The sequence below is a fragment of the Dromaius novaehollandiae genome, chromosome 1 (assembly GCF_036370855.1).
Source record: "Dromaius novaehollandiae isolate bDroNov1 chromosome 1, bDroNov1.hap1, whole genome shotgun sequence".
NCBI lineage: Eukaryota > Metazoa > Chordata > Aves > Casuariiformes > Dromaiidae > Dromaius > Dromaius novaehollandiae.
In genome coordinates, this window is record NC_088098.1 from 137,576,200 (window position 1) to 137,596,450 (window position 20,251).

The 20,251-nt window shown below is 38.1% G+C and overlaps 1 protein-coding gene across 4 annotated transcripts; it reads right to left on the bottom strand.

Annotated features, from left to right (window-relative positions):
• Window positions 1–5,529: 5,529 nt before the first annotated feature.
• On the bottom strand, window positions 5,530–20,251 carry TCEANC (transcription elongation factor A N-terminal and central domain containing). Of its 4 annotated transcripts, none has more exons than XM_026116764.2 (5): window positions 20,042–20,251; window positions 16,844–16,923; window positions 14,775–14,840; window positions 13,728–13,880; window positions 5,530–7,481 (listed from the first exon to the last, which is right to left on the bottom strand). In XM_026116764.2, the coding sequence occupies exon 5, from the start codon at window positions 7,471–7,473 to the stop codon at window positions 6,385–6,387; it is 1,089 nt and encodes a 362-aa protein (XP_025972549.1). In that variant the 5' UTR covers window positions 7,474–7,481; window positions 13,728–13,880; window positions 14,775–14,840; window positions 16,844–16,923; window positions 20,042–20,251; the 3' UTR covers window positions 5,530–6,384. The 4 variants fall into 4 exon arrangements, with proteins under 4 accessions (XP_025972549.1, XP_064356134.1, XP_025972558.1 ...); XM_064500064.1 differs by lacking the exon at window positions 20,042–20,251 and adding an exon at window positions 19,526–19,549; XM_026116773.2 differs by lacking the exon at window positions 16,844–16,923.

Here is a 20,251-nt window from a genome sequence, read left to right on the forward strand (position 1 = left end):
TTCAGTACTTTTTTCTTGGGATCAGAATTTATCCAATGCTGAAGTATAATATGAGGATGTGCTGGGGGTAGAAAATGGCATAGCTAAATTATGATAATTGTGACATAAGTTTTGATCATTTATGGTATTATTATGTGATTTGAAAAGAAAAAATAATCTGTACTTAGAAGTGGAGGAAATAATTATTTTGCATTAGTATCTTTTGGGATGAAGCTACCAATTTTTGTTTTTTCTTCTTCTTGAGACGACCCATGTTCTCAGAACCTGGGCACATTTAGGGAAATTTTAAAATTCTAGTTAGAAACAAAATTCTTCTTCAACTTATGTGACAAGATTTATCTTTATTTCTTTTATATTGGAACAGTAAATTAAAAAAGGAACATGGCATAATCATGGCCTGTTATTACTATGATTTTGTAGAGGTATTAATGGAGTTACTCTTATAGTTAAAATTAAGCATATAAAATTAAGCGTGCTTGAGGATCAGGAACTGAAACTGCTTTTTGCATCTCTTCCACCCTATTATTAACGTGTATAGCAAAACAAATAGTTGCTGTAGAATGCGGAAAAACTCAAGAATGAATTATGTCCTTGACAGGCCTGTAACTGTGCACCTGGAATACACCTGTCCCAGTGAAATACACAGCCCCAGTGTCGCGTGGGGCTGGGCAGGAATGCGCGGGGGCGGCCACCTTGGGATCCCCTTGTGCACAGGGGCCGCGTTTTGGCTCCAGCCCTCACTGGGGGGTTGCCTGCACCATGCAGCCTCCTCCATGCACCCCTGATCCCCACTTGATGCCCCGGACCGCCTTGGCCCAGCCTTGCTGCTGCGGGCTCCTCTGGTGATCACTGGACTCTGGGCTGGTCCTGATTATTGCCAGTGGGACAGCTCTGCTCTTCTCCTTCGGGTATCGGGGGACTGTGCCCCTTTTTACTGGATGCACCGCCCCAGGCTGCCTTGTCACCCTTGGCTGCTGGCCTGCCACCCCGTGCTAAGCAACCCACTCCTGCTGCTGCTTCACAGGTGGGTGCATCGGGAAGTTGATTTTGGACCAGAATAGATAATTGTTTTGATGTCACATGGGCTAGCAAATGGCTCAGAGTAACATCCCAATGGCAAATAAAGGACATTTTGTGTGTGTGTGTGTGTGTGTAAGAGAAAGTTCTGTATCAGCAGAGCTTGTGAATAATACTTTTTACCATCCGTAGTTGGCAAGGAGACTTTGCCTCATCCTGGCAAGTGATGACAAGGCCTTAATAAAACATAACTTTGTCACCTCCTGGCTGAATTACAGCAGTACAAAATAAGGGGATATGAAGTCATCTGCCTTTACTGCTCTGGTAATACCAGAATACAGCAAGCCAGTCCCCAAGCAATCCAAGAAATTATCAAAGTGCTCTTGTTTTTTTTCTTATCTTAAGGCACTCAATGAACTGGGCCATTACACCCAAAAGATATCCTGAAGGACTGTGTTTCAACAAACGTGCTTCTCAGCCACAGCCTAATAGTGTTACCAGGTAAATTTTGTTCCTGAAAAAAAGTGGCTGTTTTTTTGTTTGAAGAGATACAGTTCTTGTCTTCAGTAACAAATTTACATGGCACAGCAGACTGAAATGAATACATTTTAAATAAACAATAAACAGCACAACTTTACTTCTGGCTGGGAAAGGAAGAAAGAGGTATAAACAACAAATGGCAGCAGAATATTCCCCTGAAAAGTGCTATAATAAAGTAGTTGTGAGGGAGATATGAGAGGCCCTTAACAGACTGGAATACAATGGATCATGCAGTGAAACTCTTGGAACCAGTAGGAGTTTTGTCATTAATGTTAAGGAAGCAATATCAAGTCCTATTTATTAATAAAATACTTCTTCGTGTAATGTTTTTGCTTTTACATTAAAAATTGGGTGAAATTAATTGTGAATCTAGCTATCATCACCCTAAGCCACATATTACATGTCTTGCAGCTGTAGGCTGCTTATGCTTTGAGTGCAATCTACATCTAAAACCTTACTAACAAATCATAGGATTCAGGAAGTAGCTGTGTACAAATTTACAGCCAGTGTTTCTGGAAAATTCCAGTGAAGACAAAGACGGACCTAAGCCTTACCCTGCGTACTCTGTTTGGAGTACCTCTAATGTCACCGTGCTGCTTTGTGGAGTAGCACCAGAGATATGCTAAACATCATACCAAAAATAATTGTCTGTGCTTCAAAAAGTTAAGAGATTTTTCCCATCAGGAACAAATGTAAAAAGGAAGTCTTCAACAACACAAAAAGAATCTATTTTTTGAAAGTTTTCCTTTTATTTTTGCTTCTGGACTCTGACACTTCCTGTATTCCAGTTATCTGGACCCTCCTGGTGACGTGTATGCTGTGCACTTGCAAGTTGACATTTTAGAGCCATTTTGAGCCAAGGCATACAGTCTTATCCAGTCAAACATTATAAGCCTGCTCTGTTACACAATCTAGGTAGGAACAGTATAACCTACTGACAAACCACAGCCAGGAGCAGTACTTTGCATAGTGAAACTAAGCCCATGCCTTTTCAAATAATAGCAGAAAGTCTGTATGATTTGAATGATTGTCTCTCTAACTCGGCATTGCACATCTGTAGCGCATTCAGATACACGGTGACACGACAAATGACATCTGCTTTCTAGAAAACAGGCTCAGATACAAAAACAGATGGAAAAATGGATACAGTGGTGATGAACTGAGTTAGGTGAAGATAACAGCGTAAGATAAGACGATCAAGAAAGTAATACAATAATTGATCATTTCATATACAGTTTTATCAACTATTAAATGAAGTTATGAGCAGCACATTCATGAACATGAACTAGGCATACAGCGAAATTGAATCTGGACAAGTTTCATCAGCACTGGAACTAAGAAAGCCTGGTTTTGTACAGATTTGGGGCCTAACCATACTTGCAATGACTCCCATTCACCTTCCCCCCCCCCCCCCGCCCAATACATTCTGTTTTCTGCCACTATTCCCAGATCTCTTCCCTATCCCAAACTACTATCTGGGCAAGAAACAGCATATTCTGTGCCTGGTTTTAAGGTAATACCAACAACCCAGAAACTATGTGTGTGTTGATTAGGGGTTAGCAGCTCAAACAGAATAGGTAGCTCCAAGGGCTCTGTCTCTTTCAGTAAGAGCATAAATTCCTTTTGTTGTCGTGATTATTGAATTTCACAAAATTTACAGAAATACCCTCATCTTTTGATGTCTATCCTTGTTACAAGACTAGTTAGACAGCTATCAGGTTCAAATGTTACTGGGAAGAAAGACAGTGAAGGAATGCCTGCTCATGTCTTAGCACCATAGAAAACTACTTAAAAATTCTGAATTTAGAATTGCAAGACTACTGAGAACTTGCTGTAAGAGTAGTAACTGCTGTCAATTCCAAACGGATGAAAGAAAGTTTAAAGGATAGTTGCAAAGGGGGCATGGTTATAATTCATTTGACTATGTAGTTACTGACAATTGTTTTTGTATCATAAATAATGAATGTAGTTGTTGGTAACTGGATATTGTTCTTCTCCAGTCTTAGGAGAAAGGAGTAGAACTGAAAGGATTGGAAAGCAAACCCTCTTGCTGCTGCTGCAGGTACAGTTCACTCAGATCAGCATTGAGGCAAATGTGTTCAATGATCTAGAAAATTTCAACATAGCTACTGTTTATTCTTTAACTGCTCAGTAAACAGAGCTCTGTAGAAAACCTCAGTCATGTTAGAGTGCATAGCTTAACACTATACATTTAGTGACAGGCAGTTTAAAAGAAAATGATGTTTCACATTATGTCACAACTATAGTATTAGGGCTAACTGATTTTACTTCTGAAACATATTCTGTCTCTTTAAAAGGCTGTTCATGTCTTTCAACATTTCCCTTCTCTAGGACAAAACTTGGATAAGCCGTACATTACTGGAATGGCTTCAAAACCATCTGCAGACAAAAATTATGAGTGTCCACTCTTCATAGCTAAAATGAAGTGTCTTGCTACACAATGTTCTTACATTGTGCTGTACTAATGTACAGCTCTCAATAGGACCATGACCTCCAAAGCGACAGCACAGAATTCTGTGCTTACTGTGAACCACTGAGGTGTTTTCTTTTCTTATGGTTTTATTGAAAGCTAAATAAGATATTTTGCACAGAAGTAATTCCACATAAACAAACAGGTCTCTTTTAGGCATCAATTCCAGCACACATGTAAGTGTTGGAAAGGTCAGATATGAACTGACTGGTTACACCTTTGAATACTGAGAGTCTGTCCTAATGCTTCAATACCTGTTTTACATTAGCTCAATTCAACTACATTATTTAATTTTCACATGATAACATCTGAGTGATGCCACAGCAAATGACTTTGCTGAAGGTACTCATACTGTTAGCTTCAAAGAATGAAAAAGATTTTTCTTGTTTATACCGTTAGAATAATAGTAAGTATCACTCGTAATCAGGTTACACTATTTCCACCACTTTCAGATAAAAGCCTGTGTTATTTTTAGTCCTTGTTGGCTTTAATTCACCAACAGCTATTTTCTCATCTTATCTCCATAACTGCTTCCTCTGATGGCTCATGTGGCTAGAAAGCTCTAGGATAGTGTGTTAGCCCAGAGAAGCTGAGAAGCCTCAGCTGTGTTACGGACAGGTGGGTACCTCAGGCAGGTATTCAATAGGTTTCTCTGCTCGGCCAATGAATTTTAACCCTGAACTGTAAAATGCCCATTATGTGTTTTGAAAAGATAGCGACATTATGCCACTACCACGTTAATGCCAAGTATGTGGTTTTATTATATTTGTAACTTCCTTTGTGCTTAAAGTAGAACTTTGGCAATTTATTGACCCATTTCGCCAGCCAGCAAGTACTCAAACAAGGAAACTTCTACGAAGGTTATGTTTCCTGACAGTGATACTGCTTTGCTGCAAGACCTAAACCTCTCAGGTAGGGCAGACGTATTTTTCACTGCATTTCTTTAGGTCCACAAGTTGACACATTCACATCCTCAGAAAACTAGAACTCAATGGAAGATCCACATTCTTTAACATTTAAGAATCCATAGTGAGTAAAAAACCAATGCAGAAAACAAAGTAGGGACAGAGTATGAACATATTCTTTTACAGACACAGCTGCATACAATGCCCTAACTTGGGTGCTTCTAGCAACTGAGAAAAGCATCTCCCTGACTTCTCTTACATGCTCCATTCAAAGTATTTGGATGGCTGATTTCTGGATAACTTTAAGCTTCCAAGAAAAAACAGGACTGATACTTGAGTGAGAAGAACATTAAGGGGGTATAAATTTTTCTGATAAATAGATCGTTCTATTATATACAGTCACTATTGACTCTGGAACAAAAAAGATTTATAAAAACTTTAGCTATTAAATTTCTTTCTATTCATACCCTCAGTTCAGAGGATTTTATTTTAAAAGACTGTTTTGCTCTTAAATGACTAAGTAGCATTAGTTAGTGGTTGATGTCCCTGTTCAAGAGAGGATATCCAGTCAGAAAGTGATTAACTTCATACCTTTATTTACTGAAGAAAGATAAATGTAATAATGGGTTTGCATAATTTCCTGAAATAAAACACTGTCCAATTCTGCATGAATTTCTTAACAGGTGCAGTACATAACGTCTAACAGTGCAAGTCTGAGCTTCAGCCTGATAGACTGTGTCATGTCATTTGGACATGATAAGCAATCTTACCCTATTTTTCCCCCCAATAATTATAAAAAGCTAAAACAGAAGTGCATTTTTGCTTTCATTTGCTAGCTGCCTTCCCCCACTCTTATACACCATTTTTTTGCTTTTAAATAACTTGGTTTGAGAGGTAATATCTTATGCTTACTTGCAAAAAGTGATTTAATTAAGGAGTGAATCCATGCTGAACATTTTGCAATGCAGGAAAGTATGTGAACTGCAGTTTTGTAAAGAGTTTACTTGCTATAAATTCATATTCTGTAAAAGAACCCTTGCTGAAGATAACTAAAATCCCAAGTAACCAGTACCTCTGTGGGGAAAAAAAAGAAAAATATTTTGCAGTATTTGGAATATTTGTAATGGATTTACTAGTGGATAGTCCTCTCTCAGCTATCACATTAACCATTTTTTCCATTTTTGTTTTAAACACATTGACATACATATTTATAAAAAGAAATCACAGATTTGATCAAATCACCTTCAAAAACGACCTAGCAATCTTTTTAAACTGGCATCTTGCAATTTATTAGTTGCAGCATCTGCATAATAATAGCAGTACAAACTGTAAATTATACAGTTTCAACAGAGGTGCCTTCTCATATCCATGTATCAGTATTTCAACATTTTGCAATTTTTGTTTCTAAATCACTTATTAAGAGTTACAGTATTACAAACAGACCCATCTGCTATGATACCATTGTTCTCCACATGCATTACAAATAACGTAAGTCATCATTTGGTCATCTAGATTTGTGTTTCGCACCCAACCTGGAAGAAAGAGAGTTCCTCTGGCAATCATTGTGACAGTGCAATCAAATTTTTCACAGCGCCTACACTTTATTTTGTTTGTCTGTGTGCCATTAATGACTTGTGGAAGCTGATGTTCTTGCACAGAAGATTCTGTATACAGAGCCCTGAGCTGTTTCAGTTCATCACTGGCCATTTCCATTACTGTCATCTCAGCAAAGACCTTTGGACTCAAAGTCCCTGAAGAAAGGTTATGTTTTAAGTGACAACTTTTAGGGTTCTTCAAGTTAGAGATTTTGCTTCTGATGCAATTTTTATACTTCTTGTCATTTTTGGCATAAAGAGCAAAAATATGCTCTTCAATTTCTTTTGACAGCTCTAGCCATTTATTGCTTTCTTCTTTGTCTTTAGGAGAACTAGTCAAAGCTTTATAAAGAAGATCTGTGCATTTACATCTCAGAGCTTTCATGTGATCATGCTGCAAGCTTGCTTCATCAACAAGAGGTTTAAAATCTGCATTGTTAGTATGCTGTTCTTCAAAAGGAGAAAGCTGATGATCCATGTTGCTTTCTGGGTCATTATATACCATATTTTTGGCAACACTTTGTGATGGGACCAAAATTTTAGAACTAGCAGCATCTAATACCTCCTGCTGACATGCTCCATCCAACAGTGACTGTTCTTTGGGAATCACACTGAGATGTTCATTGTCTTCTTCCAAATACACAGAATCTGACTTTTTAACTTGCATTGAGTGAACACAGTTATTCTTGTAAAGTGCTTTCCACCTAGATAATAAATGCTTTGCTTTCTTTTTCAACACTGCTGAAGGGCAGCTCTTGAGTACTCGGTATACAGCCTTGGCAGCTTCTGTCCCCTGAAGATATTCTATAGTCATATCAATAACTTCAAGCTCTTTAAGATGATTTTCAATATCTTGGAAATTATTCTCAGACAGTAGCTTTTCAATACAATGGGCTCTGTGCACAATATTTTTCTGGTCAGACATTTTTAAACCTGAAAGCCAAAAAAAGTGTCATCACATTTACTACAGTTGTGTCATCCGTGAATTCATTTTTTTAATATTTTCACAAGGTTTTCTTTTTGTTGTATGCTATTTTACACTATTTTATTTGTATATATATCACTGGTTTTGCCAACTTTTTCATGAAGCTGTGTATAGTGAGCATGGCAAAAGCAAAATGCGGGGGAGCCTGAGTCCTGGGAATGTGCAGGTGGGTAAGCCAGTTTAACTTGTGAAAGGAAAATACTGGCGGGACAGAGAAGAGCCTAGGAACTTCTGCTGGGCTGGGGTTAACAATTTAAAAAGTAGGGCATGACACTAGTTTTTAAGGAAAAGCACGGTTTCTTGCCAAAATACATGGTTACAAAGACACTGCTTGTCCTACATTTTTTTCTATGCACGTACGCCAAATTAGAAGTACACAAGCAGATTCTCAACTACTGCAAGAACACAGGTAATTACACAATCACTCTGCCAAACTTCTGAGACTAGAGATAGATTTTACACAATGCTTTGTGCATTAATAGACTCCAGATCCACTGGACTACTGAGGAGCAACTGAGTTCTGAAATTCAGCATTTTTCACCAAAAGAGCCAGAGGAACATTTGCTGATGTTTAAAATCTAGATATTGCTAGTAAATGACGCCCTTTGCAAAGAAAAAAAAAAGAAAAAAAAAGAAAAAAAAAAGAAAAAAAAAAGAAAAAAAAGAAAAAAAGAAAAAAGCTTTATAGGCAACATAACTCCCCCTCCTCACACATATCTATAAGAAAAACATAATTTAGGGTTTTTACAGTACTGGTGTCAACAAACTGAGTTGAATAATAAATACTGTTTTCAGAGAATCAGTGTGTTTATCACACAAATTTATACAGTCTATTAAAAAATATGTCTAGGATCTACTGCTGTAACAGCTTTTTGAATAACATAACAATGTCCTCAGGCTGGCAAATACACTCTGTACTAGCTTCCTGATAATCTTCAAGGGCAGACTTGTAAGTACATACTACGCTAATTTAAACTGAAAGCTGCAATGACATGGAAGTTTACTGCAAAACCCAAATCCAATTGCTGCCATCTTTCTAGAATGCATATGTAAAGTAATCCTTCTCAGAAAAACTGACTTATGTCTCAACTTTTGGGAACCCTTATTTAAATATCTTTTCCTATTCTTCACAGTTTTCAAGCATCTGATTAAAAATGAACTCAGTTAAAGTTGCAATGATACAGAATATTAGAAAAAGAAAAAAAAGTGGGTCCAGAAAATCCATATGATAAGGTGATGTGTTTATTTTTCTTTTTTTTTCCCCCAAAACAGTCTGTCCTTGTAGCCATACCCTAACTTAGCAAGATTTTTTCACAAATCCTATAAATGCTGAGATATTTGGCTCTCTCTGCTTTGTGTGTTTTTATTTTTTTTTAAACAAACACCACAAGCTTCCATTTGATTTCTCATAACAAACACCTTAATTAAAATCAAAATTATTGGTTTTACAAGCCTAACTTTGAGTAGGGAATAACATGTAGCAAAGCTATATTTTTTACAAATTTGTTTGTTGCTGCCACTCATCTCTACGACACAGAATCACATTCTTTGCCTTGACCAATAAACCAGAAGTCCATTTTTCTGTCAGTAAGCATTAAACAACTATTGATACATGCAGAAATTATATATGTGCATCAAGAACTACCCATAAAACATACAGAGTTTGAAAGTTTTAGAAAACACATTATATTAGTTTATACTAACATTTACAGCAGACAGATGAAATTACGTGGATTGCTTCTTCATTTCAGACTTTTTCTCAAGCCTTTGTTATTTCAACAGAATAAAATTAAGAAGCTAATGTGGGAACGATATCTCATCAAAAAATGCTGACCTATTTTAGGTGAATTTTTCAGGCACCTGTTGAAGATGCCAGAGTTTTCAGGCCTTTAAAATAATTTCTATATATCACCATGACTTGATAAAAAGGATTTCTTTAGTTAATAAACAATAAGTAGCTGAATACATTTTATTGGAAACTGCAACGCTAAGGTTGGGAGCAACTCTGCAGCAGGTTTAAACAAGCAAGACTGACATAATCCACTGGATCTTGAGCCAGAAAACACATTTTGGTCCTTACACCACCCATGACTCTCAAAAATACCTGAACCTTTCACTTGTTATGCAAGAGATCATGTGTTATTCCTCTTCCAACAGTTTCTCTTTACAGCTGCTAACTGAGAGGTGAATCAGACTAGTAAACTTTTAACCAAGGTCTCTGACGTCACCCTCTCCCTTGCTGGCTCTGTCGTCATATTAGTTTGCTTATGAAGGCAGGGTGGTTCCAAAACAGTGATACCTACAAATTGCTACTTGCTATTTCTGTAACTTCTTAAAGGGTACAGACACTTCCTTGTGTATGTATAAAGCACCTCATACACCTATTGTCTTACAGTAATAACATTCTTAAGGCATCCCCCAGTGTATTCTGACTAGCATTAAATGAAAAGAAAAAGGGAATTTTAGAATGCAGATTCTCGTGGCTTTAGTAAGATTTCTTTTGTTTCCTTTTTAAAGCCTTTTGACACACAAAAAAACTTCTGCTTAGGACAATGTGCAAATTTACACAAAAAGTTTAGTAATAAAAATTATTCTCCTGTTTGCCAAGAAGAACTGAATACAGAATTGAGTGGTGCGTTGTGAGCATAAGCATGTTCCTCTTTTGATAGGATTTAATCTTCTCAATTCATACACAAAAATAGCATTTTGTCTGAAGTAGCATAAATCCTGATTCTACTCCAGAAACAATCATCAGCCAGCTAGAGACTGATACAAGGCCAGCTACACATGTGTACATCTAAATGAACTTATAAGCATGCATCTTGCACCATCACTGTTTCCATGATGAAATCTCCCAAAAACAGGTGGGAGAAGAGATATGGCTGGATAACTTGCACACTCTGCTGCCTTTGGTGACTACCAGCCCTGTTTGTTTTCTCTGTGCCAGAAATAAGTTAAAACTTTAGGTAGGGCCTCAAAGGTCTGAAGAAGAAGAGACAGAGTGAGAGACAGGGAGAAAGGATAAACCTACATACTGTTTCTACAATCAGGAACCACAGACCAACCTAACCTCAACAGCGAATGCTGTCTACATTCACTTAACCTGTCTTTACACAGCTCATTCTTGACTGATATTTTTGAAATCTTGTGAGACCTCAGTAATGGATATTACAGAAACAGATCTACCAGTCAGATATAGTTCCAGAAACAAAGAAACAAGATGCATTTTTCGAATATGTTAGTTGAACTTGACCCATCTTCATACCAAAATGTATGTATAATTGCATCTTTGCTCATCTGTTCTGCTGTAGGAACACAGAGAGCTCGTGAGAGTGGAAAGCGGTGTTCTCTTATGTAGGGCGGCTATCATTAACAGTAGCTAGATTCCCTGTTTCCCAAACACTAAGCAGCTTATGTTAGAAGATGATGACCTGCTGGCATTTACTGTTTTTCATGCAATTTAGGGCAGAGGTAGTGCCACTGTCATATGCTCAACCAAAATGTTTTGCCTTGTGCCTTCGAATCAGCTCTGCTCCTTCTAATACACTCCACTTTAAACATATTTTTTTCACTTCTTGTACCTATACACATGTATTGTATTGTGCTAAACATACTAGAAAAGATTACCTATCCAAATGCAAGATGAACTTATAAATTCTCACCATTTAGTACACAGTATGTAAGTTTATAAAAGCTATAGGTTTGCATTTTTTTTTTAGGATGCATTTTTTTTTCTAATAGGCAAGTCTAAGACAACCTGTTTTTTTTAACCCTCTAGCAAATATATTATAGGTTGTTTTGGACTGGATTAAATGTAGTATATACATTCTCCTTAGTATCTTTTCTCACATATACACTAAGGTAATAATTAAATTCTTGAAAATTTTAACATTTTTGTAGTTATGCATTAACTTTTCCAAGTTCATGCAATGTTAAATTCAAGTACATAAAGGTTATGGAACAATTAAAGAAACAAACCCAAAACAGAATATGGACCCTGAATTAGGAACAATGATTTAAAAACAATCTTAGTAATTCAATCACTCAATAGGCAATTCACATTTAAGGCAAAACAATCACTTCTTAGGAAAGGCTTTCCTCAATATGTATGATGAATAGTAAAGAGGCAGAACTGAGTGTCTCCCTTCAAAATTATTCAGCAAAGCTAGAAAGAATAATTGGAAGTCATTGAAATATATGATAAGAACTGAATTGAATCCCATAATCAATGACTTTGTTGGAATGGGATATTCACTGGTAACTGGCCAAAGCACAAGAAATAGCCAGCAGAGAAACCACTGAATAAAGGTAATGTGCATCTTTATCTATGACGACAAAGACGTTTCTGTGGGGAAGGCAGTCTTGGAATGGCACTGGCTTTGTTGTGTGTACCTAGCTTGCACAGAATTTTCAGATCTTCCAATATGAAATGTAATACATACACAATATTGCGCTAACTACTCAACCATGAATTTCATCTCAGTTTCCAAATTAAAAGGCAATGTGGTCAGAAAAAAAATATCATTTGTACACTTTTTGCTCTGCAAATAAAGCAAAGACTGGATTTTAATCACCATGGTTGATGGAGAGTATTATTATACAGAACTAGAAATTAAACACAGATTCCTGTACTTACAAAGCACATATAAGGTTATGAAACAGTTCATTTTACTACTGCAGGCTTTTTTCAGAGGATGAGGTAGAGTTGTTCCCTAATACTAGGAAACCTGCAAAGCCTGTCATCTTAAGTCTAGATGTCAAGACCTCCTTTGCTTCTAGAATCAAGGCACAACATGATTCCCCCAAATAATTGCAGAAAACATTTTTTTTCACATATTTGTAGGGAAGAACAAAGTATTACTGATGTGTGAAGTCAGTGCTAATACTGGAGTATATTTTCTACAGTAGTTCGCTTGGAACCAAAGGAGAACATGCCTCAGTTCTTTCCTGCTCAGACTCCCATTCCTTGAATGATGGTGTTTCTGCTGTAAAACAAGTTTTCTGTGTTTTGTAGAATGATGGCAAAGTTAAAAACATACAATCTATATTCTTCTCCCAGGTAGATGTTTGCTTGCTTTATTTTGTTAGCATGCAAAAAGAACAGCGGAAGTCCGTGGTGTCCAAGACAGTAGCCAGCTCTCCCACTGCCCACTGTTCCGAGATTTTAAAGTAATCTTCTATTACGTTAGATAAACAAAATCCTTGTTTGAAATAAAGATTTACAAGTAGAGAGACTGAAATTTAAAACAGCTATACGTATTCTACAAGTATCTATCATTCTCTCAATTTCTCAGATGACAAAAGTGAGGCTTACAGGGTGAAATGACCTTCCTAACCTGGTTCAGTAAGTTACCTGCAGAATGAAAAATATAAGCATGACATCTCAACCTACAAGCTCTACCTCTTTTATAACCTCACAGTCCTAATCAGCTGTTCATAATGTTGAACATTTGAGAACAAAGGTGGAATGAAGAGGAAGCAGAGAAAAGCCTCGAAGTTTTCTGAAGAGAAAGCAAGAGTTTCACAGAAAGCTAGCTGAAGTTTTAAAAGGTAAAATGTTACCACTTGAGGGAGCTGTAAAATAGCAGACCCATGGAATCTTGTATAAAAGTGCATAATAAAGAACTCCAGGCTGTTAAGAAAAAAAGAAAACTATTTCCCTCTCTAGGACCTTTAAGACTGGCTATGGAGACTTCATACTTCTAAGGCACCCGTTTGCCTAAAGTTAGTCACAGCCCCTGTATGTCCCAAGGTGCTCGTATACAGACATGAGGGAAAGTGTGCACCCCTTATCTAGTCACTGTCCTGCACATTGCTCTTTCATTCATAAATCACTACCTGATTTAGTACTATTTGCCAAATGCTGAACAAACATTGGTAAAACTAACCTAATCATGTACTTATACTCCTTTGGTACTCTGCTGTCTTGCTAGCTGAATAGGAAAGAAATACAAGAAAAAGGTGAGTATACATGTTCTTTCTCTGAGGTTATGAAAAGCATCATACATTTTTGTTACTGCATATCTACAGTAACAAGTACAAATGACAGTTTTGTGAAGTACAAAATAAACAGTCCCTACCTCTCCTGCAACTACACATGGCATTTCCATCCTGCTTAACTTTATCAATGCATGACAACATTCGCTTCTATTGAAAGTGTCTACTTGAAGGTTACAAGGTAAAGATTGACTCACATTTACAATCAGATCCTCTAACGCTGCGCTGATGAGGTACTTCCTTGCCAAATCTTCAGTATCCTTCACGCTGTCTGCATGGTATACTGAGTCGCTTGTGTATACAAGAATACACGATGGCAAACAATCAAAAATTTGTAAGTCAATTTCCTCCTAAGAAAAGAAAGATCAGGTTGCCTCAGATTTGAAATGACTCTCATACTGTAACAATACTAAATTAAAAAATTTAAAATCAATGAAATGACAAAAAAAGAAAAAAACTCAAGAAACAGCCTGAGACATTTGCTGCTAACTGCAAAGACAACCCTTGGAAAAAACAGTGCCTTCTGCAAACTCATTTGGGGCAAATGCCTCATCTCAGCAATATGCCTGAAACAATTCAAAGCCATAGCCTACTCTGCCTTAGCACAGCTAACTCCCAGATATTCCAAGACAAACTCAATGCATCCAAGTGAGTCTGTATGAGTATCTTGAAAGTGTAGAGAAGACTGAGCACCAATCCTCCTCTCCCTAACCTGAGATGTAGATGATTTTTTCCTCAAAATTATTCTATGTAATCAGAAGAAACCCAGAAAATAGGCAAGAAAAATATCAGAAGAGGCTGAGTTCTCCTAAAGGTGTAACAGATCTTCTACTAAAAATGTGGTCAATGCTATAGTTGAGATGCTGTGTAGCACAGCCCTGGAAACCCTGTATTTCTTGCCTTGAGCAACCTAAATTCCATAAAAACAATGAAAATGATCAAACATTATTTCAAACTTGCAAACTAAAAGGAAATCAGAGACTTCTCACAGCCAGTCTCCAGACCTAAAAAACATTCCTTCATCCCATCTACAGTGGAAGAGCAGATATTAAAGATGTCACCAATAAATCATTTTCCTGCGCTTTTATTTAATCTTGGCCAAAAAGCAGAGCTCTTCCTGTTTCTCAGCAGGACTGCTCCCCCCCACCCCAAGACTTCTGAACTTTACAGAGTTTCAGCTTCGAAGAAAGCCACATGAATACAATTGAGTTAATACAGTAATAACTGAGATAATACAACAGTACCGTTGCCAGATGTCCATGACCACTGTACACCTCATTGACCAGAACAGTCACCTCTTAGTCACAGATCTGGAAGAAGCAGAGCACATGATCTCAGCATTACTGCAAAACCATTCCAGAAATCTCTCCTTCACTTACAGAACTCTGTAACTGTAGTACAAGAGGCAAAATGAACCTTCTGTTTCTCTGCACACAACAGAGTAGAATCACAGTGAACAAGACAAAGAAAATTATGTTAAAATAATTAATGTTATGTAAAATTATGTTAAAAAATGTAAAAACATTTTTAAAAACAAAAGGAAAGAGTATGTGAATACTAGGAAACAGTCTGATAGAGCAATAGTTTCATGCTGCATCACCTACGCTAAAGAGATTGCTTTAACTACAGTGGTGTTAGCTGGTCTGGATTTATACTGTCCCTAGTTGGATTTCTCTCACTGTATCCATTCTCTCATGGCTTTCTTTGCCAGAAAGGAAGTTTGCAGAGGAGAGACTGGAGGCTGTAGACTGCATTTATGTGAGGATGTACACAAAAGGCTAACTTTTATCCTGATTTGGAACTGCTTCCCTTAGAATCTGAATTTTTAATTAGAATAGAATTTCTATTTTCTAAAAAAAAAAAAATCAATAGACTGCATAACAAAGTCATCAAACCTCAGGGATCAAGATCAGTGTAGAGCTGTCAGCACATTTTTCTGATAAGATCAAACATACACGGAATTAACCAGGAAGGAAAATCTGCTGCCCTTACCAGACTGCTTAGCCACTGTCTTCATTTGGAATCAGCATATATGCTGGAGCTCAAAAAAAGACTAAAAACATTACAGCTACACCTTGTGAATAACATCTTTGACTTTCCCCACTGGTAAAAACTAGCTGAGAAAATTATTTATGAATTTAACCACTTATGCTACAGCTGTTGCATTCTAAGAGTTCTAGTTGATGTTACAATGAAAGCAGGCATCCCAACAGAAGTTTTATCTTGCTGAAGGTTTCTTTTAATAATTAGTTTAGAATTAAACTGATTCTCATTGGATGGTATTTTATCTTTTCCTGTATCTTGCCTGCCTCACCCATGTGAATTTTTCTACTGAACCGAGCGGTCATCTATCTGAATTAGGCAAACAAGATGCAGATTTTTACCTCGAAGCCTGAAAATATTACAGGTACTTAATTATTCCACAGATTCTAAATCTTTTAATTTCCATTATTCCAAGCATTGATATGCTTGTCTTTCTTAATATAATATTTTTAAGGAGCTAAAAAATGACAAAGTTTAGCTTTAACAAGTTACAGACTGCAAGGATCCAGTAGAGGTATTAGCTAATCTCTTTCATGACAAGATAGCTATACAGATTCATAATCTATTCTAATACACTATGATTCCATATGGCAATAATAAAATGAATATGTAGTTCAGATAGACTTGTCATGAATTACTTTGTGTTTTTATATGCTTAAGATTTGCACCATTTCACACACAGAAACATTTACATGGTTTCTCTGATCTACAATCAGATGATTTTTTAAGTATTAAAATTATTAAAATTATGTTTTCAAGTTTGGATGCAAGGTCCAACATATTTTCTAAAGGGCTCTCCATTTTTCCGTATGTTTGTGACAAAGCTGTATCGAAACTGGCAGAGAAATACCTTCTCTCAGTCACTTTTCAGGACTTGCCTGTATCAGGCAATAGCTGTGTCCAGTGGATGGGAATGTTGATTCTTTTCTCTGCTGGAGCTCCCAGCAGGCCAGAAGTCAAGCTTTTGACATAAGGAGCACATGTTCAAAACATGAACTATTACTTGGCCACAGATGACAAATATATATAGGAAAAGAAAAGTGATTAATAAAATTTTAACAGAAGACTCAAATATGAATCAATGGTCACTAGCTATGGTAGGAATAGGGACTGTGACACATGTAATTTGCAAGAATTAATCTGACCTACTAGAGCAAACATATTTCAAGGGGTTTATGTTTTTTGCATGCTGTATATAATTTTTCACAAATTGTAATTATTGTGATTATAAATTAACAGGCTCTCTTGCAAACTACACAGTATACCTTACCATCTGCACAAAAAAACAAGCTTAGCAGAAGCATCTTTTGCATTTTCCCAACATACTTGTCATGAACAGCAAAGCTTAACCTGAAATAAGCAGAAAAATGATAGTTTTTCTCATGTCATTCTCACAACATCATCTACCCTAGCACCCAATTAAAACTTCACTGCCTGAAATTATTTCATTTGCACTTCGTGGAATGATTGCTTCATATCCTAACATTCCCATTTTTTCCAACAGTAACAGATTTTAAAAGTAAATGAATTTTATTATTATTATTATTGTAAAATTTGAAAGACAAATTGAAGAACGATACTTCACTATTTTCTCACAGCAAGTGGATGCTATGAGCATTTTTCTCACTCAAAGAAGATACCAGGAGGAGACACCAATATTATTTACCCATGCTCAGTGTCATAGTTTATAAGTAAACTAATTTAATTCAACACAGGTTAGTCTCCTAAACTGTTCATCTGGATGGACGGAAACCATCAAATTCATACTTTCAATTGCTTAGGACAGTAAACCAACAGATAATTGTTGCAGCAAGGCTGCAACATCTTCCAGGGGAGTGGTGTTTTCTTTGAAATTAACTATATTGCCTCCTATAGGTAATGCTAACAGTTGCCATTCATGAAGCTCTCTGTCTCTCTCTTTACAGCCTTTTACCATTCACATCTTTCCTCCATAGCCAGAATAATGAGTTTACTTCTTCAGAAAAGAAAGCTGACACTATCATGTACAATATGATTCCAGAAACCAGTACTTCAAAAAATGAAAAAAATACAAGCATTCTATTAAAACTTTAAAAGACTGACAATATGTACCATGTTTGCCTATAATGAAGTTACCTCCCCAGTTCCTGCTGAGCAGTAGATCTTTCCTTCACTATTTTCTAACTTTGCTTTTTTTAAAGCTGAATGAATGAGAAATGAAAAAGATTTTTTTTAACCTCTTACTGAACTGAAGTGCTTGCTGTGAGCTGCAGGTTTAAAGCTGACTTTTATGTGACAGACCTCATCTAACATTCTTGTATGTCTACTTATTTTTCAGTCTCCATAAATACTGCTTATACCCTCTTGCAGATGCACTTATTTCAAATCAGGGAGCCTCAATCTAAACGAAGCTTCCCTAAGGTATATCTCATACCCTGATTTCAGTGAGTTCCTACGTACGCACAGAAATCCAGCAAAATAGACTGGCTTGCAGATAGGGGCCTAACTCGACAAATAAAAATGTACTCAGAGCAAGTTATATCTTTCCAAAGTACATGTGTTTGCCTAATACTTTAGAAACAAAACATGAAACACTTTGGAGAGAACAAGTGATTCTTTCTTTAGGACACAATTCCTTGCTAAGATCTCTTTACAGTTAATTCTTAATCATATATAGTTGCAAACAGACTTAAACTCCAGTACACTACAATTGAAGTAAAAGTTCTGTCTGCGTTGTCTTTTTATAACATACTCTGCTGAGAAAGTAAATATAGTATAAAAGTTAAGCATATAAACAATAAAATCTGTCTTGTGAACTTTTGAGGGTGACTATGTATTTTTTGATCATTTTCCAGATGAACATAAACTTATTTACTGCTCTAACATTCAATTTCTAGCTCACCCTTGGCTCAACGCTACTTCCATTTGCCATTTAGTTGTTGGGGATGTAGTTACATTTGGTATCACTTTACCACTCTGTTACAGGTTTTCCACTCAAAAATTATATAACTTTTTCCTTTTAGAAAAAAATACTCCTTCATATGCAGAAAAGCACATATATTTCTCAGTCTTTTACAGAGAAAGTAAATTATGCTACAAAGGATGATATTTTTAAGATGTTAATGACTTAAAAATCCTTCTGCTAAAATACTAAAACGAATGTTTAATATACATAAAGTCTAAACGTTTGAGAGTCTTCAATGACACCTGACACCGACTGAAAATAAGAAAGATCTGACATACTTGAAATGAAATGGATTTTTAAGTCCCTGGTTATTAAAAATAATACTACACTGCAGAATTAAAGTGTGAACTCTTTAATTCCATTCTAAATTGATGGCAGCAATTGACTTATCTGAAGATATTAATGCTGCACAGGAACTAACAGAATAAATCTCAAAAAAAAATTCCCACAGTACCACCATCACAGATACTCATCTTGCAGTTTCCAAGTTCAGCCTCTTCCACAGTGGGGATTATGGCCACTCATGATAAATCAGTAGAGTAATTACAACAGCACAGAGAAGCAGCACTGCCATTTGTATTTATACAAAACCTGCCAATATTTGCTTGACGTCAAAATCAACTGGAGGCAACGACTTGCGTGGAAGACTTTGGGAGCTGGTCTAACTGCCCCAGTGGCCAATCATCAGCGTTGTTACGGGGATGTCGGACAACTGCCTAAGAAACTAGGTGGAAATCTGACTACAAATTAGTCTGCAATCACTCCCATAAAAAAAGGTGGGCCAGCACAAATTTTGATTGCGTTCCAAAATACCACTCAGTAATCTGAGGAGCGTGCTAACTCCGTGTCTTTTTTCCAGACTCATCATTAAAACTTCCTCAGATCTGTTCCTCCCACTCCTTGGACAAGTCCAGCTTTAGCTGGGTCCACTGCTGTGTTCCTTACAGGCAATTTTCTGCCCTCTTCCCAGTCTCCTTGGCACACCGAAGACGGAAAGGGAACACTGACCTCCCTGCCGCCACCACCACTCCTCAGGAAACCGTTATCGCGCCACGTCGTCCTTCACCATCCCTCACCGTTTCTCCTTTGGCCTGCTCATGCTCTAAGCCCCGGGGGCCAGAGCCCGGGCGTGCCACTCGTGTCACCCCATGGGAGAAACGGCACCAGCCTCGCACCCCTGTCAACGCGCCACCGGGGGAAGCAGTGGGGACGGCTGCTGCCGGCAGGGGTGGGGGGCCGCAGGCAGCCATTTCGGGGCGCCAACACTCCGCGGGGGGGGGCCGCGAGACGCCATTTCGGGGCGCTCCGGGGGGCCGACCCCCCCCCCGCACCGCTCGCTCCAGCCGGTGCCCGCCGAACCTCCCCGCGGGCCGCGCTCCCAGCGCCCGCAGGCGGGGCGGTGCCTCCCCGGCATCAGCTTGCGGGCAGCGCGGGGGGAGCCCACATGCCTCCCTCCCGCGGCCCTGCGGAAACGCACAGCTTCACCACCCCTCCTCCCTCCCCCGCCCCGACCAGCGCCGTTACCTCTCCGCTGGGCCTCAACATGGCGCCTCTCCCCCACACACTTCCTGTCCCTCTGCACGCAGCGCAGCCGCCGCCATCTTGGCGGTGGGGAGGGCCGGGTCGGGTCGGGCCGGGCTGCGCGGGGTCAGGGCCGGCCCTCAGCGCCTGACGGGCCGGCCCGAGGTCGGCGCTTGCGGCAGCGTGCAGACACGGCGCTGTGTGCTCGCCGGG